The sequence below is a fragment of the Phoxinus phoxinus genome (assembly GCF_949152265.1).
Source record: "Phoxinus phoxinus genome assembly, chromosome: 4".
NCBI lineage: Eukaryota > Metazoa > Chordata > Actinopteri > Cypriniformes > Leuciscidae > Phoxinus > Phoxinus phoxinus.
This window is the reverse complement of record NC_136879.1, coordinates 20,324,458-20,351,179: the sequence shown is the minus strand read 5'-3', so window position 1 is coordinate 20,351,179 and position 26,722 is coordinate 20,324,458. Positions and strand designations below refer to the sequence as shown.

General features: G+C 45.5%; 1 protein-coding gene across 2 annotated transcripts; it reads right to left on the bottom strand.

The window, feature by feature from the left end:
• LOC306997236 (myelin-associated glycoprotein-like) lies at positions 1–26,102 on the bottom strand. 2 transcript variants are annotated; one of them, XR_013797315.1, is made up of 9 exons: positions 26,005–26,102; positions 25,740–25,806; positions 24,948–25,313; positions 15,319–15,609; positions 13,405–13,656; positions 1,272–1,523; positions 910–1,088; positions 733–814; positions 1–570 (listed from the first exon to the last, which is right to left on the bottom strand). XR_013797315.1 is itself a non-coding variant. In XM_079610455.1 (9 exons), the coding sequence occupies exons 2-9, from the start codon at positions 25,783–25,785 to the stop codon at positions 522–524; spliced, it is 1,602 nt and encodes a 533-aa protein (XP_079466581.1). In that variant the 5' UTR covers positions 25,786–25,806; positions 26,005–26,102; the 3' UTR covers positions 1–521. The 2 variants fall into 2 exon arrangements, 1 of the variants encoding a protein (XP_079466581.1); XM_079610455.1 differs by having other exon boundaries at positions 910–1,173.
• Positions 26,103–26,722: the final 620 nt, after the last annotated feature.

Here is a 26,722-nt window from a genome sequence, read left to right as displayed (position 1 = left end):
TCCAGTATAACATGCACTTGAAAAGTATTTATTTTACTTGGAAAATAAAATTAATGAAAGCATCACAATACATATAATTGAACATAAAAGCAAATCTATAACATAGTCAACTTATTGCAGATTGCACAGTATGATAAATTGGTTTAACATCCAAGCCATCCAATTATACGGAATATGATATTAATGCAATATTAACTTACTGTATTATTTTAGTTTACAGGCATTTCAAATATTTTACTACTGTAATTCTTGTATTTTTTCAGTTTGATGACATATAACTTAATTGAAACTATATATTATGCAAACATATTTGGGCCTATAGCCTACATTCTTTAAAAGCTTTCGAATATATAATATTAACACATAGCAAGTTTTTTTTTCAGTTGCAAGACCTTTTTAGCATTGAACATTTCCAGCGCATAATGAGTCAACAGATTTGTTTGCCTTTTTTGGTCTTTCTCAGCTGTCCATTTTGTCAAACTTTATTTTTTAAATCAGACCTCTTTGGGCTTGTCTGCATTTCATTCATTTTTATTCTTCATTACAGGCTGTCGTGTAGCTCTATTCCCACTGCAAGAAAAATAGGTATTTTAAAGTTGCCTGAGAAAAAATGAGGAACAACATTTGGAATAAGCATGACTGATTGAGTGAGTCATTTAATGTGCAGAGAGAGAGAGAGAGAGAGAGAGAGAGAGAGAGAGAGAGAGAGAGAGGGGGAAACTGGACTCTTACCAGTGTCTTCTCACAACATACACCAAAACGCCAACTAAAACAACTAAAATAGCTGATGCAACAGCAATGTATATTATTATGCCTGTGAAAAGAAACAAACAAATATTTGAATGATTTCCCCCCTCTGCATTAAAACAACGATAGAGTGCTTTAAAAAGACTGGATGTAAATTCTCACCATTTTGAGGAGCTTCCAAAGTGATAGAAGAGCTTTCCAAACTGTTATTGGCAAAGCACTGGACAGTCTCGGGTAAACCCTGCCAACTCTGTACTGTGAATATGGTTAGAGACTCATTTTGTTTGATGCTGGAGCTGGAGAAGGTTTTCGAGGAATCTGGACCAAACCACTTGACTTCGCTGGGAGGGTTGGAGTCCACAACACAGACACAGACTGTCAAAATCCCAGACTGGCAAGACGATTCGTTTTTAATTTCAGGAGGATCTAAATTAGATCGATGAGATAGATCTTAAATCATAACAAGTAATCTTCTTTCACTAATAATACCAATTTAAATTGATTGAACCTTCACACATACTTACACAATATATTAAGTTTCCTTGGACTAGAACTGTTTCTCCCAAATGTGTTAATGGCTGTACAGGAAATAGCCTCGGTATGCCGAGACAGTCTCTCCAGTTTATGAGTGGGTCCATTTCCTAGCAACGTCCCATTCAAGCTGAACCACTGGTAGCTGTTTGCAGGAGGGTTGCTGTTACTGGAGCAGGTCAGTTCTGCAGAGTCATTCTCCTTCACTGAGGGTTTAGTCACCACGTTTACATTATATGGAGGATCTGATTGAAATAAAATGTTGATGAATGTCTTTTTTTTTGTCAACAACGGTCTGTCTTTATCAAATATTCAGTTTATTTAAGATGCTTTTTTTAAAGCAATTAAAGTTGTTATGTACGTAGAAGAAGTTTATGCCACCTCCTGATACAGTTGGATAATGTAAGTGTAATCGTATAGGGACTTTTAGCAATTAAATTGCTGTCAATGAACACACCTTAAAGGACTAGGTTCAGTGCAAATTAAGCTCAATCATGTCACGATATGTCAATATATATATATATATATATATATATATACACATGTATGTAATGCTGAAGCTGAGGCGGTTGGATCCATTTGCAGAAGTTTATTGGCACATGCAATGAAACACAGGTAAGCAGACATATAATGAGACAGGCAAGAATCAAAAGGGGATATCCAGTACTCGTAGTGAAACACAGGCTGAAGTCGCGGCAGGCAGAATAGGATCACAGAGTCTAGAGTCCAGGCAGAGATCAAAGGTACAGAGAATGCTACGGGGAAAACACTTGGTAATGTCCGCAATGCAAAACAAGATTTCGCAAGGGAACAATGGAAGGTGCAGTCCAGATAAAGGGGAGATGATGGGGAACAGGTGGCGGTGATTAATAGGTAAACCAGGCAGGGATGGAGAGTGATAATGGAAAGAGGGAGTGATGGGAAGTGCAGTTCTAATATTCCGGAAGAGAGGGACCGGATGAGACCAGAGGGAAGCGTAGCTGAGCATTCCGTGACAATATATATATATAGCCTACATGTATATAAAAATCATCTCACACATCGTTCATCTGCGTTCAGATGTTTATTTTTATTTTTGCAAAAGGATATTTCCTTGACTGAACTTACTTCCTGACACATTATTGGAACCAGCATACCTTGAGTAAGTGTGACGCTAAAAAAAAAAAGGTTTTGTTGAGATTATCTTTTGTTTTCTTTCCTTTTTTACAAATTAAATACTATTGAGAGAATACACGGGAGCACGCTATGACATGCTGTTTCACAGAACGGACACAAGGTGGCAGTACCTTTCAGCCGCGTCACTCTGGGACCCTTAGCGAGGCGCAGAGGAAGACAAGCTCATAATCCGGTTGAATGGAGGAAGAGCAACTGTTGTCCCGCGTCATTCATACCTGTTCAATATTTCTAATATTTCCAGGTTAGTTTTACATCTTTTATGTGACTGAAAATGGTTATCAGCTTATATGAGTCCCCGGTGATGTGTGTTTGATTTGTTAAAGGTATATTAAGTGTGTAAATAGTCGAGTCTAATGATAACTGTGTGAAGTTGAGGAAATGGCGGCCGACACCCGCACTAATGTTTCTTTTATTTATTCCTAACGGCTCGGGGATATTTCTGAGTTTATTACTGTGTATGTGTAAAGTAACTGAGTGTGTAAGACTGTGCATTATGGGTAATAAATAACGCTAATGTACAGAGTAAAAGCAGTTTACAGATGTAGCTTTGGGTGAAACGCACGTGGTAGTAGTAAACGCACGTGGTAATATTAGACTATAACACAGTTCAGTTCATAGGAATTATGTGAAAAAGTTATGAGGCAAATAAGTTTACTATTGAAGTTTGTACTCATATAATGTAAATATAATTCAACTTAACTGCAAATGGGATTTATTCTGTTGTATAAAGTAAACACACTTACAAAATGTATAATGAATACAGAAATACTCGTTTAATGAGAGGTAACAGAGAATATGGTTTAGAGAGAAAATGTGTTTAATGGTTTCAGATAAAACTGATAAGTTAATATTGAGGAAATATGTGAGATACATTTATGTGGAAATGTACTTTTGAAGAATATGTGACTTCATGTTATCCAATTGTGGATATAACCTGTGTTTCAATACAGAACAACCAAAGATAACAGTAATAATTCATGATTGCAGATATAAAGTTGAAATGAAGTTGGATTAATAAATATAATCCGGTTGAATGGAGGAAGAGCAACTGTTGTCCCGCGTCATTCATACCTGTTCAATATTTCTAATATTTCCAGAGCACTTCGACCAGGATCATCAATATATATCTGCTAACGGACCCCTAGCCGGGACCCGTTACATAAGCAAGGTTTGGGTTAACCAACCAAGAGTTCAGGGTATGTTTGACTGTAAGATAACCTTGCTTTCTGGAATACCTCCCAGTGCCCACTACTGGCGGAATGTATGCAATATGTTTAAATGGAACATCCAATGCCCTTGATCACTTGGAATCCGCAATGGAGCGGATTTTTTTATTTGCAGTTTTTATACCTATGAATTTGTTTTACACACCATATATGTCTGTGTCTCGGTGTGCCGAGACAGTCTCTCCAGTTTATGAGTGGGTCCATATGTATGTACACATGGGCTTTTGGAGGAATTATAAAAAATTATAACAATACAATAAACTAACTGTGTTGTGACTATACGGCTGCCATCTCCCTTGTTATCAGCGTCACCCGGCCTCTTAAATCGCCGCCTTTTGCCAGGTTCTCGACTGGAGTGGGTGTAAGAGAGAGAGCAGGGGCGCTGAAACAACAAGAACTGGAGGTGCGTGGTGAGGCACACCTGCAGATAATGGACCCATTTGCCTGTGCAAGGATGCACGCATCACCGCCGTCAGGCTGAGAATGGCCGGGCATGCTTTTGCCCTCAGCTCCGTGGCCCTGGGTAGATGAGCCGCTAAAGAAGCTGCAGCCCCTCGTGCCTCGGACCAGAGAGGGGAACGTGTGTAGCTAACAGGACCTTTTACCTGGACCATCCCGTCTATACACTCCCTTCCCTTCACGTGCACCAGCACAGCGAGGACACCAGATTCCCCATTTATTTTGACACTTTTATCCCCATGGACACTTTATTCCGTATGGACACTTAAGCCTCTCCAAGGCCTGACGCCACACCCACTGTCTGTCATTTGCTCCTCACGCCACACTGGTGGAGAATGCGGGCAATGCAGAGCTAATACATTGCAGATGGGTACCAGCTGATGACGTCATCCCCTCTCGCTAGCAGAAGTTCTTGGAAAGCCGGACTTGGACTGAGAAACAATGGATACAGCCTCCCGATCACCATAGGAGTGAAGTTTCTTCTATTATCATTTACCCTGTGGTTAGTTGAGGCTGTCAACTAAAACCGTGCCTTTCTGTCCCTGTTCTGGCGCGGCGCAAGAGCGGCCTAGAGAGGTATCCCTGAACCGCATGGGGCCGAGTTGAGGAAGCAGAACTCCCGTGTGGGCGGTGGCCGTGTAATGGGGATAATACTTAGGGGAGAGGAATGTGACTAAATGGCTGCCTCTCCCTTATTTTCAGCACCACTTTGTCCCTTAAATCACAGCTCTTTGCCAGGTTCCCAACTGGGTGGGAGAGAGAGAAAATAATGAAATTATTGACTGCAAATAATGACGCCTCATCACCGCAGCTTTTAAATCCCGAGCACGCCTCTCCCGTGCATCCTCTCCCGCCTTCCCTGTGCATGCACGTTGGTAAATGGTAAATGGACTGCATTTATATAGCGCTTTCACAGACCCAATGGCCACCAAAGCGCTTTACATTTAGCCTCAAATTCACCCATTCATACACCGACGGCGGTGTCAGCCATGCAGGGGGCCATCCAGCTTGTCGGGAGCAGCTGGGGTTAGGTGTCTTGCTCATGGACACCTCGACACTTGGTCAAGTGGAACCGGGGATTGAACCACCAACCTTCCGGTTTGTAGACAACCTACATGAACCACTGAGCCACTGCCGCCCCTGCCGTTGGTGTCCTCGCAGGCCCAGGAGCAGGCAGAGATTCCCGTTCCACGATGACGTAGAGGCGCTGGGCCCATTTTGTCTGTGCATGGATGCACGCTTCAGAATGGCCAGGCACGCTTTTGCCCTCAGCTCCACGAGCCACAGCTCCACAGCTTCTACGAGCCACTAAAGAAGGACACCACACCCACTGTGTATGTTTTTTGCTCCTCCCACCACAGTGTAAAAAAAAACTGTCATCTTAACCCTCTGGGGACCAAGGTGTTTTTGGGGTCCTTGAGATGTTTTGACATGCCCTGATATTTGTATTTTTTTTCAGTTGCTTATAAACATATTAATGGCAAAGGTGTAATTACACTCTATTTAGCACGAACATGGCTATCATAATATGTGAGCAACATTTATGTACATGTTTGCATTTTTGAGAGAATCTTATTTATGCATGGTTATTCATAAAACTCAAACTTAAAGGAACACTTCACCCATTTGCATTATACTTTGTATCTTTAGAAACCCAGTCACATTTTCGAAGGGTCATGGTTTATTGCCTTATTTTCCTCTGAGATGGGATAAATAAGGATTTAAGTGTTCCACTTCCTGCTTTTTATGACGCAAAAATCGTCATTTTGCGTCATAAAAAGCAGAAAGTCCAATTTCTTTGAATAAGGGTAAGACTAAAAACACTAGCTCATCATTTATCCAGGGGGTGGGACCGACTCACGCAACAGACCTATTACAGATCAGTGGGTGGGACTTCACTTGCGGATACAGAAAGCAATATCCGCCATCTTGTTTGGAAGCTAAGCTAACAAGCGCTGTGGAACTAGGAGGTTATGACGGAAGAGACAAAACAGGACATGGATGAAGAGGATTTTGAAAATCTGCTGTTCGAATCCGATGTTCGTGGTTATCTTTACGAGCCGTAATATAGTGAAGAGCAGCTGAGGCTGATGGAGGAACAGGAGGCGGCTTCTGCAGCCGAGGCAGAAGACCTGCCTGTCGTGGACGAGGAGCCCGGACTAACGTTAGCTCGAGCTGGGGCGGACTGGTGGTGCCTGTGCTTTCACTGTGCACCTACGGACACCGAGATAGAGTCCGTATGTTGCAAAGAATTTCAAAGATGCCAATTTCTATTGGACGAAATCTCCGAAGTGCGATTTTTACCACTAGCAAGAAAAACATGCGGAAGACGGCAGATTTACATTGTTAACAGCCAACGTATATACAACTAACTCATTTGTGATGCCCTACTTTACTGCAGATCACTGTATTTGTGTGATCAGAGAGTCAAGCAACTCTTACCTCCAAGCGAATGCGTTTAGCGCTGCTAGTGCCAGATGTTCCAGGCTGTTCATCGTCATCTTGAAACGTAAACACTGACGGAATTGCGGTATCCAAAATAATGACTTTCTTAATTCCCATGACATTTATTTGGAAGTCTTCATTTTTGAAATGTAGACTGCAAATCTTCTTGTTTTTTAGGTCTTCCATGGTTGTGTCTTGCGAATACATTGGGTGGTTAATCGCTCTTAGCCACTGTTTGCATTGCTCAGCATCTCTCGGTATGAAATGAAAACGTACTTTTTTTCCTTTCCTTGTTCGGACTGAACATCCCGGTACCATGCAGTAATTAACCATTTCTAAATAAATAGTAACGAGGAGTATTTCGGCAACAAACTTGATATTTTCTCCGTGAAATGAATTTCAAACTCTGGCGGTAGCTATCCCTGTAGACGTAATAGTGCTTTCTCTGAATCTGATAGGCGGATACCTCAATAGGCGTTGTTCTGGATTAGTGGGAGTGACTTGCGGAGCTGTGCAAAATGGTGCATTGTGGGAGTTGTGGTTTTCCATACAAATTTGCCCTAAAATTACTTTCTGTCTTTACTCGGTCCAGAAGGCTCCAAATTCGAAATTTTTGGTACAGTTCGACTACATATATGACCCACTTTCAATAAAGATTAATGTTCCCACGGGTGAAGTGTCCCTTTAAATTTTCTGATATAAGACCACAAACGACCAACTTCACATAGTCCCACAATACTTTTGACTAATGGATGTTATCGCCTAGAGTTTTTACTTCAAAATGATCTGAAAATCATCCAGGCTAATCGCTCACATTAAACAATAGATTGATTTAAATTTTGTAAGACACTTTTTGTTTGGAAAGGCAATATGCAGGTGGGCGTGAATGATCCAACAAGGTCATGAATAATGTACTAATTCACACCTGAAAAGACGAAGACCTGCTAATGCTGCATACTAATGAGCATTTCATAGGTGTCACTGAGCCACAAGAAAGAATGCAAAGACAACACACACACATATACATATATATATATATATATTTGCAAGCATACACAGTTTGTGGAAAAATACACTTTTTTTCAAGATGTTTCCAACTCTGAACCAATTCTGTAGTTATATATATATATGACGCGACCGTCATAGTGACAACAGTCAATCACATAACTTTTTTTGGTATTGCATGAACGCAATTGGCTAACATCTGCACTAGGGTGTCTGCTTAGGCGATCTGATTGGCTAACGCTAGCGTTGAAGCTTGAAAACATCTGCCGTGAGCAACGCCAGTGACGCGATGCAATGGAACCCCCAATTCAGTACGGTAACACATGGTGTCACCCATTCAAAGTACATGAGAAACGTTAATGCCGATGCCCTGTGTGAATGCACCGTGATGCAGTGTCATTTGAAAGTTCAACCAATGGAAACCAGGGACGGACTGACAATCTGTGCGTTCGGGAAAAACAAACACTGTACACTGACGGAGGAGAGGCAGGGTCAGGTGTCCGACCATAGCACCCAGAATCTCCAGGCACACAATGAAGGAGTCAGCATTCCCTCAAATACCAACAATGTCTCAGACGACAAGCAACATCAAGAGAGGCAAGCCAGCCAGGAAACAGGTCAGCGAGTTCGGGCCATTGAGGGAGAGGAAAAGAGGAAAAAGCTAGTGCTGTGGCCAGCAGCAGCAGCCAGGAAAGACTGGGAGTCTTTCGATAGGGAGATAGACCAAGTCCTGGAGTCTGTCCTCGCAGGTGACATTGGCAGGAAGATAAAGGCATAGTCCACTATCATCTGGAACATGGGAGTAGAGCGCTTTGGGACGGAGCAGAGACAGACCAAAGGCCCGCAGCAGGCTGGAGAGAACAGGCGCGCAAGGGAAATTGCAGAACTCAGAGGCGATTTGAGAAGATTGAGAAAGGTTTTTCGGCAGGCTCCTGAAGACGAAAAACCTGCCCTTAAAGAGATGCAAGATAATATTAGGGAGCGCATAAAGACCTTGCGCCGAGCGGAGTGCCAGCGAAGGGATAGAAGGAGGCGGGAAAAGGAGAGGGTCAAGTTCACAAAAAAACCCTTCAGGGCTCCTTGGAGTACAAAGATCAGGAGTGCTAAAGGCCCCCGAAGGAGGAGGTAGAAGAGCACCTCCGTAAAGTGCACAGTGACCCAAGGCGAGAAGAGGAACTCGACCTGGAAGGAAAGCTGTGCAGCCCAGAGGAGCCGACCATCTCCTTTGATGACGGAGAGCCCAGATGGCAGGAAGTCAACGACTTCATCCGAAAGGCAAGGGGAAGATCTGCACCGGGTCCGAATGGAATTCCGTACAGAGTTTACAAGAACTGTGAGAGGCTGAGGAGACGTCTTTGGAGGCTACTTAAGGTAGTGTGGAGGAAGAACCATCTGCCAGACAGTTTTCTTATTGCCGAGGGCTGCTTCATCCCCAAGCAGGAGGACTCTTCCAGCTTGAAAGACTTCCGCACAATCTCGCTGTTGAATGTAGAGGGGAAGGTGTTCTTCGGAATCTTGGCGAAGAGGCTGACCCAGTTCTTGATTAACAACAAGTACATTGACACCTCTGTACAGAAAGGCGGAGTACCAGGAGTCCCAGGTTGCATCGAACACAACAGTGTCATCTCTAAGATCATCGAGGATGCAAAGAGGAACCAGGGAGATCTAGCAGTCCTGTGGCTTGACCTAACGAATGCTTATGGCACAGTGCCGCACAAGTTGGTCAACCACACACTCAGAGCCTATCACGTCCCCCAGAAGGTACGGCTGCTCCTCTGGAACTACTTCGGGAACTTCAAGATGCGCTTCACCTCCGGTGACTTCACTACCAACTGGCAGAGATTGGAGGTCGGAATCGTGACCGGATGTACCATCTATGTGATTCTGTTCGCAGCAGCGATGAACCTCCTTGTCAAGTCAGCGGAGAAGCCAAGACGGGGAGCTGTGCTGTCAAGTGGAGTCCAACAGGTCCCAGTCAGGGCCTTTATGGATGACTTGACAATAACAGCGAGGTCAGTCCCGGAGGGCAGATGGATCTTGGAAGATTTGGTAGAGCTCACTACAGCAGCTAGGATGGAGTTCAAACCCTCAAAATCGAGAAGCTTGGTACTGAAGCGGGGCCGTGTGCAGGACCGCTTCCGTTTTAAGATCGGTGAAGATACCATCCCAACAGTCACAGAGAAGCCAGTAAAGAGCTTAGGGAGGTGGTACAGAGCCGACCTTACTGACAAAGCAAGTGTGAAGGAGATGTTCAACCAAGCAGAAGAATGGCTGAAAGCCCTGGAGAGGAGTGGCCTGCCCGGCAAGTACAAGGTTTGGGGCTACCAACACGGCATCCTTCCAAGGCTCCTGTGGCCATTGCTTGTGTATGAGGTCCCCTTGACAACAGTGGAGGCTTTGGAAAGGAGAATTAACAACTTCCTCAGGAGGTGACTGTCTGTCCCCAAAAGCTTTTGCTCTATAGTGCTCTACAGCTCAGGGAGCAAATTGCAATTGCCAATTACATCAGTCGTGGAGGAATTTAAGACAGCCAAAGTTCGGTTGGCCATGATGTTGCGCGACAGTAATGATCAGGCTGTGCGACAGGCCAACATCGTAGTGAAGACGGGACGGAAGTGGAAGGCCAGTGGAGCTCTGAGGGAAGCGGAGGAACGCTTACAGCATGCAGACATCATGGGCACGGTGACCCAGGGGAGGCTGGGCCTGGGAGTCATCACCCGAGCAAGCTGGACGGAGGCACGGGCAAAGGACCGGAAAGGGATGGTGCAGAAGGAGATTCGGGCTGTGGAGGAAGAGAGTAGACAAGCCAGGGCAGTAGCCATGAAACAGCAAGGCAGCTGGACCCGGTGGGAAAGTGTCAGAGGAAGATCCCTCAGTTGGAAGGACATCTGGAATATGGAGGGGCACCGAATAAAGTTCCTCCTTAGCTCCGTGTATGATGTCCTGCCAACACCAACAAACCTCCATAGATGGAGACTGACAGAGGATCCTTTCTGTGCACTGTGCAAGAGGCCGGCAAACCTGGAGCACATTCGGTCATCCTGTCGGGCAGGTCTGACTGAAGGGAGGTTCAGGTGGCGCATGATCAGGTGCTGGCACAACTGGCCGATGGGCTAGAGAAGGAGAGGAAGCGGAAAAGAACCAAGGCTCAAGATAAAGGCCCCCGCTTCATTAGCTTCCTCAGGCCTGGGGAGAAGGCAGGCAAGGAGGACAGATGTTTAGGGATCCTTGGTACGGCAGAGGACTGGGAGATGAGAGTTGACCTTGGAAGGCAACTCAAGTTTCCAGAGGAGATTGCCGTAACCAGCCTCCGACCAGATATCGTGCTCTGGTCCCAGGCAACAAGACAGATGGCCCTAATAGAGCTGACAGTACCCTGGGAGGAAAGGATCGAGGAGGCACATGAACGCAAGCTAGGGAAGTATCAGTCCCTCATCTCTGAGAGCCAGCAGAGGGGTTGGAGAGCCTGGAATCTACCGGTGGAGGTGGGTTGCAGGGGGTTCCCGGGACAGTCACTTTGGAGAGCATTGGGGACGCTTGGGGTTAGAGGGGCAACCCGCAAGAACCTGGTGAACAATACAGCAAAGCAGGCAAAGACAGCATCCAGATGGCTGTGGTTGAAGAGGAGCGAGCGGTGGCTAAACCAGGCTGGCAGAGAGGGTGGGGGTCAGAGCTGAGTGGTAAAGTCCTGAATGACCGAGGGAGCAGTTCCAGGACGCTGGTTCTGCTGTCAAGCCCCATTGAGGTGTCGTGGGCTAGTTGACGGAACCGGTGAAGTGGGGTTCCCACTTGAAAACCCAGTGAAGTCAACAAGTCTGAACCATGCGGCTCTGCCCTCAGTTGAAGACGTCTGATGGGAGCGACTTCTATGCTAGCCACCCACATAAGGAGCAGGACGTAACTCCCGCCAAGTGTGGTGGCTGCGATATACCCTATCGTTTAAAAACATAATATTATATATTTCAACATGTTCAAGCATCCAGAATCATAGCCACGTTAATAACGTTTGTAAGAAACCAAACCGTTTGTAAATCCGTCAAGATTTCAGCGAGATAAGAGTATTTGTGTTCGTGCAGATCACTCACCAATCTACCGGTGGAGGTGGGTTGCAGGGGGTTCCCGGGACAGTCACTTTGGAGAGCATTGGGGACGCTTGGGGTTAGAGGGGCAACCCGCAAGAACCTGGTGAACAATACAGCAAAGCAGGCAAAGACAGCATCCAGATGGCTGTGGTTGAAGAGGAGCGAGCGGTAGCTAAACCAGGCTGGCAGAGAGGGTGGGGGTCAGAGCTGAGTGGTAAAGTCCTGAATGACCGAGGGAGCAGTTCCAGGACGCTGGTTCTGCTGTCAAGCCCCATTGAGGTGTCGTGGGCTAGTTGACGGAACCGGTGAAGTGGGGTTCCCACTTGAAAACCCAGTGAAGTCAACAAGTCTGAACCATGCGGCTCTGCCCTCAGTTGAAGACGTCTGATGGGAGCGACTTCTATGCTAGCCACCCACATAAGGAGCAGGACGTAACTCCCGCCAAGTGTGGTGACTGCGATATACCCTATCGTTTAAAAACATAATATTATATATTTCAACATGTTCAAGCATCCAGAATCATAGCCACGTTAATAACGTTTGTAAGAAACCAAACCGTTTGTAAATCCGTCAAGATTTCAGCGAGATAAGAGTATTTGTGTTCGTGCAGATCACTCACCTTACAGAAAGCTTCCCTGTGACAAGATGGCCACCGGGTGATGACGTTAGAGATTCCGCCGTAAGACATCTAGCCTTTATTATGTATATCTTCTCTGATTGGATGTACACAACCATGAAGATAACACAGTAACAGTAGAAGGAAACTGTTTAATTTGAAACCAGGAAATTCTACTTTAGAAGTACATTTTCACAAAATACGGGAAAAGAATATAAATTTTCCGGGACTGTCGCTCAAAAAAAGAGAACAATCCCTGGAAAACCGGGACGGGTGGCGAATGGCCGGATGATGGGCCTATTTGGGAGAAAAGTCCAGGGCTGTTTTTTAGCCCTAGTCCGTCCCTGATGGAAACTGGATCTCAGGTGAGATTGGTGAGTAAAGTGGGTGGGACAATGTGTAGTGAATAATCGGACACTGTTTTATAGCTAGAGCGTGCTTGGATTGGGCTGATTGCACTGATTGACAGGTCTTGATTTACAATGTGCCGAATAGGAGCACACAGCTTAAACAGCACGGGAACTTCGGGAAGATCATCACTCATCAACCAGGATCTTATTACTTGTTACTTATTCTTTGTAATTATAACTATTTGTATGCTTTATTGTGGCATTTACACATAAGTAGTTATTTTCAGTAAAACACAGATCACTTGTTTGGAAAGGTTTCTTTTGATAAAAAGGCTACCATAGTTCCAAAGGCCATAACTTTTGTTTGCTCTATCGACACAAAATTTGGCTCATATGCAGTTGACATGATTGTTAACAAGTCCAAACTTGATTTTATAAGCTTCCATATATACTTTCTAATAGTCCTTATGCCATTCATCAATAATAACAAAGTAAATCAATACATTGTATAATTTTTTCCAAGCCTCAAAACATACATTTAGTTTTTCAAAAGGTTCTATCAAAGGAGACCATGCACTTGTTTATATCTTGTTTTTTGTTGAGTTACAAGCCATTACCTTTAGGTATGCCACTTAGATGTGAAATCATTAAAAATGCCTTCAGGGTGTAAATGGTTAAATTCAAAGCTGATGTGTGTAATTTTTTACATGTTAAAAAAGTACTCTCTCCAATCAATAAAGGGCCAGTCAAAAATACTCAGTACTTACAGAGCACGTTCATTTTCTGTTGACCAGAACTGTTTCTTCCCACTGTGTTAATGGCGGTACAGGAAATAGCCTCGGTATGCCTAGACACTCTCTCCAGTTTATGAGTGTGTCCATTTCCTAGCAACGTCCCATTCAAGCTGAACCACTGGTAGCTGTTTGCAGGAGGGTTGCTGTTACTGGAGCAGGTCAGTTCTGCAGAGTCATTCTCCTTCACTGAGGGTTTAGTCACCACGGTTACATCATATGGAGGATCTGATTGAGATAAAATGTTGAAACATCATATAAATGTTGTTTATATGGCCAAAAAAGTAAGATATAATTCTGATAACATTTAAGGTATATTCACGAGAGCTTTATAACAGCAGACTAATTAGATAAAATGCATACAAATATTATTGAGATTATATTTAAATGCTTTGTTTTATTATCAAAGAGTAGAAGATTGTAAACAAAAAGATTGTTAGAAAAGTTTTGATCGTGTTGATAATTAAGAGGACTTAGAAATTTTACTATTAAATATGATACAATTAGGCATTATAGGGTTAAAGGTTGGGTAGGTAAGAATTGTCTAAAGAACTTTTTTTTCAAATTAGCTTAAACTGTCTTTATATACCAATACATAATTAAAATGTAAGTACTTTGAAATAGAGAGTATAAAAATTGAGTGACTATAGTGTATTTAATCTTCAAAAAACACAGCTCATTAATTCCTACCGGGACGAAACAAGTGATTGGCTTGCGCGACTGTCACTCTCCGTCGCCATGACTACCGCCGCTATTACTGGCTCTATCCACGTGCGCGCAGTCGCGCACCCGTTTTTAGGTGGGAGTGAATGGAATTAATGAGCTGTGTTTATTGAAGTTTAAATACACTAGAGTCACTCAGTTTTTTATACTCTCTATTTTAGAGTACTTGCATTCTAATTATGTATTGGTATATAAAGACAGTTTAAACAAATTTGAATAAAAGTTTTTTTTAGACAATTCTGACCTACCCTACCTTTAAGTTAGCATGCATTTTTAAGACAGTGGTTCTGAATATGTCTGGGGTCCACTAGGGGGCCTTGCCCTCATATTAAAAAATATATATTTTGAGGAAAATGCAGTTCTTGAAACATCTGGAATCACAAAATTAATTGTGTTTAATGATTTGGCATATTGAAGCTTATGCTTACAGTTTTTTTTTTTTTTTTTTACTCCTTAAATGTTTGGAAAACAAACATCACTGTCATACTTAAAGCAGAAATACCACATACAAAATATCTAATTTGAAGGGGCTTCGTTTGTGTTGGATGGGGGGCACCACACGCAGGTATTGACTGACCACAAATAGGGAATAACTTGCATTTTTCATTCGTTAATGTCTCCCGGTCTTGGTGGTTTTTTATGTTTTTTTTACAATGCAATTTTGGGCTAAAAGTGCGTTGTAACGCAAGCGTTACTGAACATGTACCGAGTAAAATATTACTGAAAATTGATTATCAATGCCTTACACTTCTGCGTTACAGCAAAAAGTAATACGTTACTGTAATGCATTATTTTTGTAACGCGTTACTCCCAACACTGATGTAGGCCTATGTATGTGTATTTCACAAGTTCACTCTTAAAAATAATCAGAAAGAGTAAAAAGTGTGCTTGTTTGGCGTGCTTTCTGAGGGGAGGGCTCTGAACCCAGTGTACCCCCCTATCACTGGTTAGGATAGTAACCAGGAAAGCATGAGGAATCTGGGTGGTAGAGGGATGCGAAAAACTTTTGAGGAACATATATGGTGAGTCGGCTATGTATATATATGGGCCTCCTCTTGTACTGATTGGATAGGCAAGTACTGACAGCACTACTATTAACAGCAAAATAAACATTTGTATTAGCGTCTGATCAGTAATTTCTCCTAAACTCACTTAAAGCAGACTTACATTTAACTTTGAGCATTTTGTAGCCGGTCACTGTCTTCCCTCTAAACTCTGCAGAACAGCTGAGATGTTTATTGTGGTCTTCTCTAGAAGGAGTGAAGGTAAGGTTGTAAGATGTAACCTTCCATTGACCGTGACTTTGCGGCTGCGATGGACTCGAGCGATTGCCATCGTGACTCCAGTTGATACGAGGAAGGTCTGATGGACAGGAATGTAACACAGTGCAGGTAGCAGTCACCGAATCCCCTGATGTCACTTCATCTTTCACAGAGACGGTAGGTTGTTCTGGTGATTCTGAGGAAGACACACAGATGGACATGTGCCGTTACTGTAATACGATATATCACAATCATGAGCATGCAAGAAATTGATGTCGTCGGCACTTCAAAACACTGCGGAAAGTTACGAATTACATTTAGAATGCATTTTGTAAATAATTTCCCATCAAAATTTACAAAAAAATTCAAAACTGAATGTATGCTACGTCAAAGAGGCATGTGCACTCTGATGTAGGCTAAACAATGCAAACAACACGGATACATGACAAGTGAAGGAGACGGCTGCATAAAAAAATGCACGACTCTCTGACAGCAGCACTTACGGATGTCATGTTTCAGTTTGTATGTGGACTTTCTCTTTGTATTTTTGACCAGTTCCTGTTCATTTCTTCTGTTTCCCGCCACTCCTTTCTCTATGGTTACTGTCATTATTAGTTAATTTGCCCCAGCCGTGTCTGATTAATTATCTTGTTTCTATTTGCTGTTTAAGATGCACCCTTGCTTTCAGTCTTGGTCTGGTCTCTGTTGCATTAATGTGTGTTTTTCCTGCCTGCCAGCTTGTTCCAGAGTATTATTAAAGTTTGAGTGTGCATCTTTAATCTGAGTCTTTAGTCTGTTCCTGAGATAACCACAGTGTGACAACGGAACAACAGTAATGCAGCCATTGCACCAGTAACCCCCTACACAAAACAGACTGTGTTATTTTCTGTTTCTGAACATATATTTTAAACAACCATTTCGATTTTTGTATTCTTTAGGTGTCTATCACATTACAAACACTTACTATTTAAAGACTTAACAGGCTAGTTATTTTCAAACATTTGTTTACACTTTTTTAAATCTGGAATAAAACGTTATTGACTGAAAATGTTGATTCTTCGCTATTACCTTTTGTGAACAAATGTTTTTTAACCGGTTCGGTCCCTTCATGCCTAAAAATGGCCTTTGTCACTCCAGTACTCAAGAAGCCTTCCTTAGACATCTCTGTTTTAAATAATTATCGACCCATCCCTGTGATCGTCTCGGTTACGTATGTAACCCTCGTTCCCTGAGTACAGGGAACGGAGACGTACGTCGGGTTCCCCTGACGAATTGGGATCACGCTAGGGAGCCTATTACCTTCGAGAAACTAACAAAAAGCCAATGAACACCGTCAGCGCGGGTATAAAAGCCGGAAGTAAACATTGCATCATCGCTTTTCGCTGAGGAGCCGAAGTAACGGACCCCTGCGAAGGTGCAGCCACATGGCAAAGGGACGTACGTCTCCGTTCCCTGTACTCAGGGAACGAGGGTTACATACGTAACCGAGACGTTCCCTTTCGTCCAGGGAACTCCGACGTACGTCGGGTTCCCCTGACGAATTGGGATCCCTAATAAAACGCCATGGTGCTGGCCCCTTCCAGTGCCCAGCTAAGCCGCCCTACAGCAGTTTCAATAAATTTCGGGGGCTGCTAGGAATCCACTGCTGTTCCGCAAGACCCACACAGAGGACATTGGATAACACTGGGAAGCGTGCCTCAACCCCCGGGGGGGGGAGGCACACTACGGAAAACCAGGATGCCTGAACTGGCCTGGAATACTCATATGAATTCACATAGTGAACATATGGAGTCCCTGAGATGGTCCCAACCATTGGAATTGGGAGCGCATACAACAAGGACGACGGCGCGAGTCCGTCGGGGGAAGACACGGCTGGACTGCACGTGGCAAAAAACGGTACTCAAGACCACTGAACACCCAGTCTGCTACGACTCTTACTAGAGGAGCAAACCTGGCGCCGGGCGGTCCGCTACGCCGGGCGCCGGGGGGGTGATGGAGGAGCTCAACGAGGTTACCACTTAGGGGCCAGCGGAGCGGAAAGACGCACTTATCTGATTACAGAGTGGCGCAGCAAGCCGACACAACCTATTCCCTCGACCCACTGGACGAAGCCAGAACCCGGGAGGAAACCGGTTCCACACGGAGGTTATAGAACCTGGCAAACGTGTTAGGTGTCGCCCAGCCCCCAGCTCTACAAATGTCTGTCAGCGAGGCGCCTTGAGCCAACGCCCAGGAAGCGGCAACACCTCTAGTTGAGTGAGCGCGCAACCTGGGGGGACAAGGCTCACCCTGAGCCTCATAGGCTCGGGTGATGGCATCCACTATCCAGTGGGCTAACCTCTGCTTGGAGACGGCCTTCCCTTCTGCCGGCCTCCGTAACAGACAAGGAGCTGGTCTGAGGTCCTGAAGCTTTGCGTTCTGTCAACGTAACACCGCAAGGAGCGGACGGGACAGAGAAAAGCTAGGGCTGGGTCTGCCTCCTCCTGGGGCAGCGCTTGCAGGTTCACTACCTGATCTCTAAACGGAGTGGTAGGAACCTTGGGCACATATCCGGGGCGGGGTCTCAGTGTTACGTGGGACAGGCCCGGCCCGAACTCTAGGCACGATTCGTCGACCGAAAATGCTTGCAGATCCCCGACCCTTTTAAAAGAAGCCAATGCTAACAGGAGCGCTGTCTTAATAGACAGGATATCAAGCTCTACTGCCAGCAAAGGCTCAAAGGGAGGACTCTGGAGAGCTCTCAGTACCAGAGTCAAGTCCCAAGGGGGTACAGAGTGTACAGGGCGAGGAGGGTTTAACCTCCTAGCACCCTTCAGGAATCTGATGACCAGGTCGTGCTTTCCCACCGACTTATCGTCAACTGCATCGTGATGCGCCGCAATGGCAGCGACATACACTTTGAGGGTTGAAGGGGACAGCCTACGCTCCAACCCATCTTGCAGGAAAGAAAGCACAACGCCGATCGGGCAAGTTCGGGGGTCCTCCTGACGGGAGGAGCACCAAGCGACGAACAGGTTCCACTTCAACGCATAGGGGCGCCTCGTAGAGGGGGCTCTAGCGGAAGCGATAGTGTCTACCACTGCCTGTGGCAGTCCACTCAGAACCTCCGCGTCCCGTCCAGGGACCAGACATGGAGTTTCCAGAGGTCTGGACGCGGGTGCCGTAGAGTGCCCCGTCTCTGAGAAAGTAGATCCTTCCTCAGAGGAATCGGCCAAGGAGGGGCTGTCGAGAGGAGCATGAGTTCTGGGAACCAAGTCCTGGTGGGCCAGTACGGCGCCACTAGCAAGACCTGCTGCTCTTCCTCCCTGACCTTGCACAGAGTCTTTTTTTATTTTTTTTTGCGCAAGAAGGCTCACTGGGGGGAACGCATATTTGCGTAGGCCCCGGGGCCAGCTGTGAGCCAGGGCGTCCGTGCCGAGGGTCCCCTCGGACAGGGAGTAAAACCACTGGCAATGGGACGTGTCCGGAGAGGCGAACAGGTCGACCTGTGCCGCTCCGAAGACACTCCAAATCAGCTGGACCGCCTGGGGATGGAGTCGCCATTCTCCGGGCAGGGGGGTGAACCGTGAAAGCTCGTCGGCCACACGGTTGAGAGCCCCCGGCACGTAAGCGGCATGAAGCAACCTCAGATGCTTCTGACTCCATAGGAGGAGGTGGGAGGCGAGTCGCGACATACGACGGGAGCGTAGACCACCTTGACGGTTGATGTACGCAACGGTCGCAGTGTTGTCCGTACGGACCAGTACGTGCTTGTGTCTGAGAACCCCTACGAGGCGACACAGAGCTAGACGTACTGCTTGCAACTCCAGGCAGTTGATGTGCCAATGCAGCTGGGGCCCCGTCCACAGACCCGAGACTGCATGCCCTTTGTACGTGGACCCCCACCCCGTGGCCGAGGCATCTGTGAAAACCACAGCATGCCTGGAAACCTGGATCAGGGGCACTCCAGCCCGAAGGAACGCAGGGTCCGACCACGGGGAGAAGGTTTGGCGGCAGTGCGGGGTCACTTGGACCCGTAACGTGCCACTCTGCCACGCCCACCTGGGGACTCGATCGTGAAGCCAGCGCTGTAGCGGTCTCATATGTAACAGGCCGAGCGGAGTAATTGCCGCTGCGGCCGCCATATGCCCCAGGAGCCTCTGAAATTGTTTCAGTGGAACCGCTGTCCTGCCTCGAAAAGACCTGAGGCAGGTGAGCACTGACTGGACGCGCTCCTCTGTGAGGCGCGCAGTCTGGGCGACCGAGTCCAGCTCCATACCGAGATAAGAGATCCTCTGCGTGGGGCAGAGTTTGCTCTTGTCCCAGTTGACCTGAAGACCCAACTGACTGAGATGCCGGAGCACCATGTCCCTGTGTTCGCACAGAACCTCCCGTGTGAAGACACGGGGGGACAGGGCCAGCCCGAAGGGCAGGACTCTGTACTGATACGCTCGACCCTCGAACGCAAACCGCAGGAACGGTCTGTGTCGAGGAAGTATCGAGACGTGAAAGTAAGCGTCCTTCAGGTCGATTGCTGCAAACCAATCCCGGGGACGGATGCATTCGAAAATGCGCTTCTGCGTGAGCATCTTGAAAGGGAGTTTGTGCAGGGCCCGATTCAAGGAACGCAGGTCCAGGATTGGTCGTAACCCACCGCTTTTCTTGGGTACAATGAAGTAGGGGCAGTAAAACCCGGACCTCATCTCGGCAAGTTCTCCACCCGGCCCTCCCCCGGGGGAAGGAGGCGGATCGGAACCGCCTCCCGAAGAGCAGCAGCATCCAGTTCCAGGTCGCCCGCATCAGGAACGACGTCCACCTCTCTTCTTCCTGGAAGGTGCAGGTGGCATCGGAGCGGGCTGGGCCGCCCTCTTACGGCCCGACCTCCGTCCCCCAGGCTGAGACTGCTGGCCTGGAGGGGGAGCGGCCGCCGGAGGACGACCTCGGCGACGAGCGGCCGGAGGCTGTGCAGCAACAGGAGTTGGGCCAGCAGCGGCTTTCCTCCTGTGCAGGACATGCCGCATAGCTTCCGACTGCTTCTGGGCGGCGGAAAACTCTTGGGCTAAGTTATCCACCGCCTCGCCGAAGAGGCCCCCATGGGACACGGGGAAGTCGAGAAGTTTGTTCCTCTCGACTTCCCGCATATCCGCAAGGGTAAGCCACAGGTGGCGCTCCTGGACCACAAGCGTGGACATCGCCCGACCCAGCGAACGTGCGGTAACCTTCGTCGCCCGTAGAGCGAAGTTGGTCGCCGCACGCAGCTCCTGCAGCAAGGCTGGGTCGGGACCACCCCCCTGCAGGTCATGGAGTGCTTTGGCCTGGTGGACCTGAAGCAGAGCCATGGCATGCAGAGCGGAGGCGGCGTCTCCACACGCCTTATAGGCCTCCCCGGTTAGACCCGAGGAGAACCTACAGGCGCGGGAGGGGAGTGAAGGGGCACCCCGCCAGGTGGAAGCGGTCTTCGGACACAGCTGCATCGCGATAGACCGCTCCACTGTGGGGATTCCCTCGTACCCGTGCGCCGCCCCGCTGTCAAGGGTGGTGAAGAGGGAGGGGCGAGGAGGCCCCCGTCGGTACGCCAGAGGCGCCGACCAGGACTTCCTCAACTCCTCATGCACTTCAGGGAAGAAGGGCACTGGAGCGGTACGCGGGGCATCCGCACGTACCGCAGCAGGCCAATCATCAAGCCGCGAATGTGAGGGCCCGGGCGGAGGGTTCCACTCGAGTCCCACATTCGCGGCCGCCCTTTCGAGCATAGCAACCACCTCAGGATCAGCGTCAGCTGCAGCCACCACACCCGAAGGGGGTAGACCCGCTGACTCGTCACCCGAAGATGATTGCTCCCCTTCCGATGCCGCGATAGACATCTGGTCCTCCGGGGGCGCTCCAAAGGAAACAACCGGAACCGTGCGGGACGGCCCCGGAAGTTCCGCCGGAAGCGCCGCTGGCAGCGAGCTACTAGAGGAGTGGGAAGCTCGCGAAGATATTTCACCACACGAGACATTCCGCACTGTAACCCTCATACGCTCACCAACGGGAATGACCGAAGTAGCCGCCTGTCGAACTGAGCCGACAGACGAACTAGACCGGGCATTATCCGAAGGGACTCCCCCATATTTCAGGGATCTCAGTCTCGAGCGGAGCGTCGCGATGGCCATGCTCCCACAGAGAGAGCATGACTCATCCAACAACGCTGCCTCAGCATGCTTTAAGCCCAAACATGCGAGACAGTGTTGATGGCCGTCATCCGGAGGGAGAAGTCTACCGCATCCAGAAACGCACGGGTGAGTCGACATCCTGAAAAGGACGCGAAACACCCGCCAGCTCTTTTAGAAAGAAAAGAGAGAGAGAAAAACAAGAGAGAGAGAGAGAGAGAGAACGCGCCGAAGCGCCGAGGGACCACCGCAGCAGACAGACGGGGGAAACTGCAACCCTTTGCTGCTTTGAAGGCGAAGATCGCTGCACCGCGCTGTCACACCGGCGATTCTGCTCTCCAGGTAAGCTGTTGTTTCTCCAAAAGGCTTAGGCAGGCACAGTATAACTGAGGCTCCGAAGCGAAAGGCGATGATGCAATGTTTACTTCCGGCTTTTATACCCGCGCTGACGGGCGGGTCCGCGGAATGCAAATGTTGCATGCCAATGTTCATTGGCTTTTTGTTAGTTTCTCGAAGGTAATAGGCTCCCTAGCGTGATCCCAATTCGTCAGGGGAACCCGACGTACGTCGGAGTTCCCTGGACGAAAGGGAACCCATTTATTTCAAAGGTTCTGGAAAAGACTGTGTTGTGCCAACTTCAGTCATTTCTAAATACGTCAAATTTTAGTACGTTTTCAGTCTGGTTTTAAGTCTTTTCACAGCACTGAATCTGCTTTGCTGAGAATGCTAAATGACATTTTAGTTGCTACTGATGCTGGAGACCCTGTTTTAGTTCTCTTTGACTTAAGCTTTTGATACTGTCAATCAGTCGTTGCTCTTATCTAGATTAAAAGATATGAGGCTGAAAGGTTCAGTCTTAAAATGGTTTAAATCCTACTTATCTGACAGATATTTTCAGTCAGGATTGGCAGTTTTACCTCCTCTGCTGCTCTCCTTGAAACTGGACTTCCCCATGGCTCTATCTTATCTCCCTCGCTCTTCTCTCTGTACATGCTTCCTTTAGGCTTGATTCTAATAATCAAATGTCTCTCTTTTTTTTTTTTATGCGGACGATACACATCTATTTGCCGATAAAAATAAATGACCCCTCTGCATTTACATTTTTAATGGATTGTCTCGATGAGGTAAAGCTTCGGCTGGCAAGTCATATTTCAACATTAAACGATTCTAAAACTGAGGTTATAGTTTTTGGCCCATCTGACAAATTTGAGTTTGACAACAACATTTTATGTAATTTGTCTGTTTTTAATACAAGCTGTGTACGGAACCTGGGAGTGTTCCTAGACAGTCGATTAACTTTAGAGAAACAGGTGTCCTCTGTTGTCGCTTCTAGCTTTTTTCAACTCCGCCTTCTTGCTAAAATTAAACATGTCTTGCCCGAAAAAATCCCATGAGACAGCTATTCATGCTTTTATAACATCCCGCTTAGATTACTGTAATCCACTGTACTGCGGCATTTCAAAGTCCCACCTCGTTCGTCTTCAATTGGTCCAAAATGCTGCGGCAAAATTTCTTAAGAAAAGACGTAAATTAGATCATGTCACTCCCATCCTGCAAGCTCTTCATTGGCTATCAGTCCAATTTAGGATTAACTATAAAATTATCCTATTTGTGTACAAATATCTGCATCATCGTGCTCTAAGTTACCTGTCTGAACTTCTACATTCCTATAGTCTGTCCCGTGACCTGACACAACTTAGAGTAGCTCCTTCTTTATCAGTTTTTAAATCTCTGCTGAAAACCCATTTGTTTTCCGTAGCTTTTAATACTTGTTAATGTCTCTACTCTGTGTTTAAATGTTGTCCATTTGGACTTCTTTTCTGTTTTAATCTACATGTAGTTTCTTAGCTGTTTTCTCCTTGATCCTTAGCTTATGCTTGTACAGCACTTTGGTCAGCCTTGTGACTCTTTTTAAATGTGCTTTATAAATAAATGAACTGGGGCCGTATTCACAAAGAATTTTAAGGCTAAAAGTAGCTCCTAACTGGCAAATTTAGGAGCAACTCCTAAAAATAATGGGTGTGTCACTTCTAACTTTAGGACTCCTAATTTTTTTCACTAAGAGTAATTCACAAAGCATTTTAGCCCTAAAAGTAGCACCTAAGTCTGGGACAGCTTAAAAGAAGTCGAGAGGACTCCTAACTCACTAAGACCTATTCACAACGGATCTTAAAATCACCGCGCGACACAGTGTGTTGGAGACAGCCAATGACACGGAGTTATTACAAAGACACCGCCTTAACCTTGAGGGAATACTGATTGTTGTGGATCTTGTGAGGGATGCAATAACAGCGCCAACTAATCGCAACAACCCAATCAGTGCCGAATTGAAATGTTTGATAACACTTCGCTACCTGGCAACGGGGAAAATGCAATTGTGTAATGTCGACGATCTAGCGATATCCCAGCCATCGGTAATGCAGATCCATCCACCAAACCATCAATGCACTCTGTAGACCCCATATTATTCGACAGTTCATAAGTTTTCCTGACATTCGCCAACTCCAAAGAAACAAAGCCAGCTTTATGGATATTGCCGGTGTGGTCGGTGCTATAGACGGGACACATATTAAAATAATTGCACCACGTCAGGATGAGGACGTGTTTGTGAATAGAAAGAAAACCCACTCCATCAATACCCAGATTGTGTTCGATGCAAACTTCACAATTCTCGATGTTGTATCCCAGTGCTGAATTTCCCTTTTATTTTATTTTTATTTTTTTCAGCACCAACTGGGCCAGCAGCAGTAACTGATCCTTAATGGGGTCCCCCAGTTTTCATTAGGGTATTAGGCTACCTAGATTTAATTTAATTTAATTCACAACTCTCTCTCTCTCTCTCTCTCTCTCTCTCTCTCTCTCTCTCTCTCTCTCTCTCTCTCTCTCTCTCTCTCTCTCTCTCTCTCTGCCTTTTTAGAATTACACTTCACTGGGGCCTGCACAAACATGTCATTATATATGCATTTCGATTACATTATTATTATTATTTTGTGTAGGACACAGACATATTTAGATGTCGTAATTCCATGATTTGGTGCGTCTGTGTTATGGTTCGCATGATGGCACTGTCATCTAACAACCAATCACCGTGATCATTGCGAGGAAGCTCGTGCATGATAATTGACGTCATCCATAGCAACGAAGACTCACTCTTAGTTTAGGAGTTGTCATTTTTCCTTACTAAGAGTAGGTCTGAAAGGCGTTGTGAATAACTTTTAAGAGAACACTCCTAGCTAAAATCTTTTAGTGCGATTTAGGAGTACTCCTAGTGGTAAAATAAAATGCTTTGTGAATACGGCCCCTGAACTCTTTAATCTGTTTAATCAGGACAACACTTTCATTGTGTAACTTAATTCAGTACCATGATTAAACACAATCATTTTATTGAACACATTTCTCTTACCTTTCACTGTTATAGAAACTTTTTTCGCCGCATAGGTGAACTTGTCAAAATTTTCAATCTCAATCCGGAACATGAATGGCCCAGTGTCACTGTCACGCAGAGAGATGATTTTCAAAGAACATGTGTTTAGGTGCAAATCCCCAGTGAGGCTAGTGCGTCCTTTGAATGCCTCACTGATTTTTGAGGTATCTGTATGGAATACTGTTGACTCATAATTCTCTGTGTACCAGATTCCTGTAAATCTTGTGTATGTCTTTCCATTTGCTGGGTAGCTGAACGTACAGGGAATCTCCACACATGACCCAGACAAACCCACCACAGATGCAGGCACATCATTGTCCCATCCATCAGCATTAGCAGGTGACACTGAAAGAAGAATGATTCAGTAAAAGGAATTATATTATATCATTTTTCAAATTACAATTTAGTGACCAATTATAATATTTTATATAATATTTCTAATTTTAATCTTATATTACTGATAGCACAGGTTTAATTTTTTTTTTTTTTTTTTTGCAATGATAGTTTAGTCTTAGTTTGAGTCTAAATTATTTTCCTCCCCTAGACACTCTTGGTACACCTAATAATTTCATAGATGACTGTAAGTAGACTATAAATGTGTAAGTATATAAATAAAAGCTACTTTATTTTTAATACTTCATGGCCTAAGATCTGAGAAAATTAACAGATAATTAAAGTCATTTATTGAGTAAAATTCACTAAAACAGGACAAAACATATTTACAACATTAAAACAGTTGTCATACATGATAACCATTTTCATTCTACTAACCTCTGAGCCAGAGAAAGAGTGACAATAAACAGCTACAGAAAACCATCTCTGCATCAAAGGTCAGCACCTGGGAATACAGTACATGTTGTCATCATTTACAGCTAGTGCCATTACTAACAATCAGAATTGTTTTGGAATCACATTGTTTTCATTTTTGAACCTTGTTTAATTTCACTGTTTATGGAGCACAGTTCAACATTTGCCTTATTTATTATGATATTTAAATAGTCCATATGTAGGTACAAAATAAAATATTTTCACTTACTTAATGTCGTGTCCTCAAACAGTGCCTAAATTCATCAGAAGACGACCGCTGTGCTAAATATTTCAGAGCTTCCTTGCCGCTATATTTTTGTAATGCCTGTAATCCTTTGTTCACTTCCTATTTTAAAGACTTCTGAAATGGGCTGTACACATCAGCATAAAAGTGTCTTAAAGTGTTAAACTGTATAAATATACACTAGCAGTAAAACAGTTTTTGGACACCCCATGGTTTTCATAAAAATTACAAAATTATGGAAATATTGTACTGAAAATAAGTAATATATTTTACTACAGCTACTACTACTTTTTTATCTTCTATTTGAAATTAAATAACATGAACAGATTCTTGAACTTTTCCAATGATGGCCTAAATTTAGTTTGTTAATAAGTACTTTTGTACCCGTATCCACCTTACTTTTCACGCAAGAGCGGGCACCACTGTTTTTGAAATATGTGTTAGATTTCCGGTAATAATAAATCATTACATTTATATAGCGCTTTTCTCAAAGCGCTTTTAAATAGCGGGGGTAATCTCCACCTCAACCAGCACCAATGTGCAGCATCCATCTGGATGATGCGACGGCAGCCATACTGCGCCAAAACGCCCACCACACACCAGATTACTGGTAGAGAGGAGACAGAGTGATGAAGCCAATTAGTATATATATGAGGATGATTAGGAGGCCATGATGGACAGAGGCCACTGGGCAAATTTGGCC

Coding starts and splice junctions, on each gene's coding strand:
- LOC306997236 (XM_079610455.1), bottom strand. CDS start 25,785: ATGGTTTTCTGTAGCTGTTTATTGTCACTCTTTCTCTGGCTCAGAG. Junction 1,174..1,271: donor AAGGAAACTTAATATATTGT/GTAAGTATGTGT, acceptor GATCTAATTTAG/ATCCTCCTGAAATTAAAAAC. Junction 815..909: donor TTTGGAAGCTCCTCAAAATG/GTGAGAATTTAC, acceptor TTCTTTTCACAG/GCATAATAATATACATTGCT.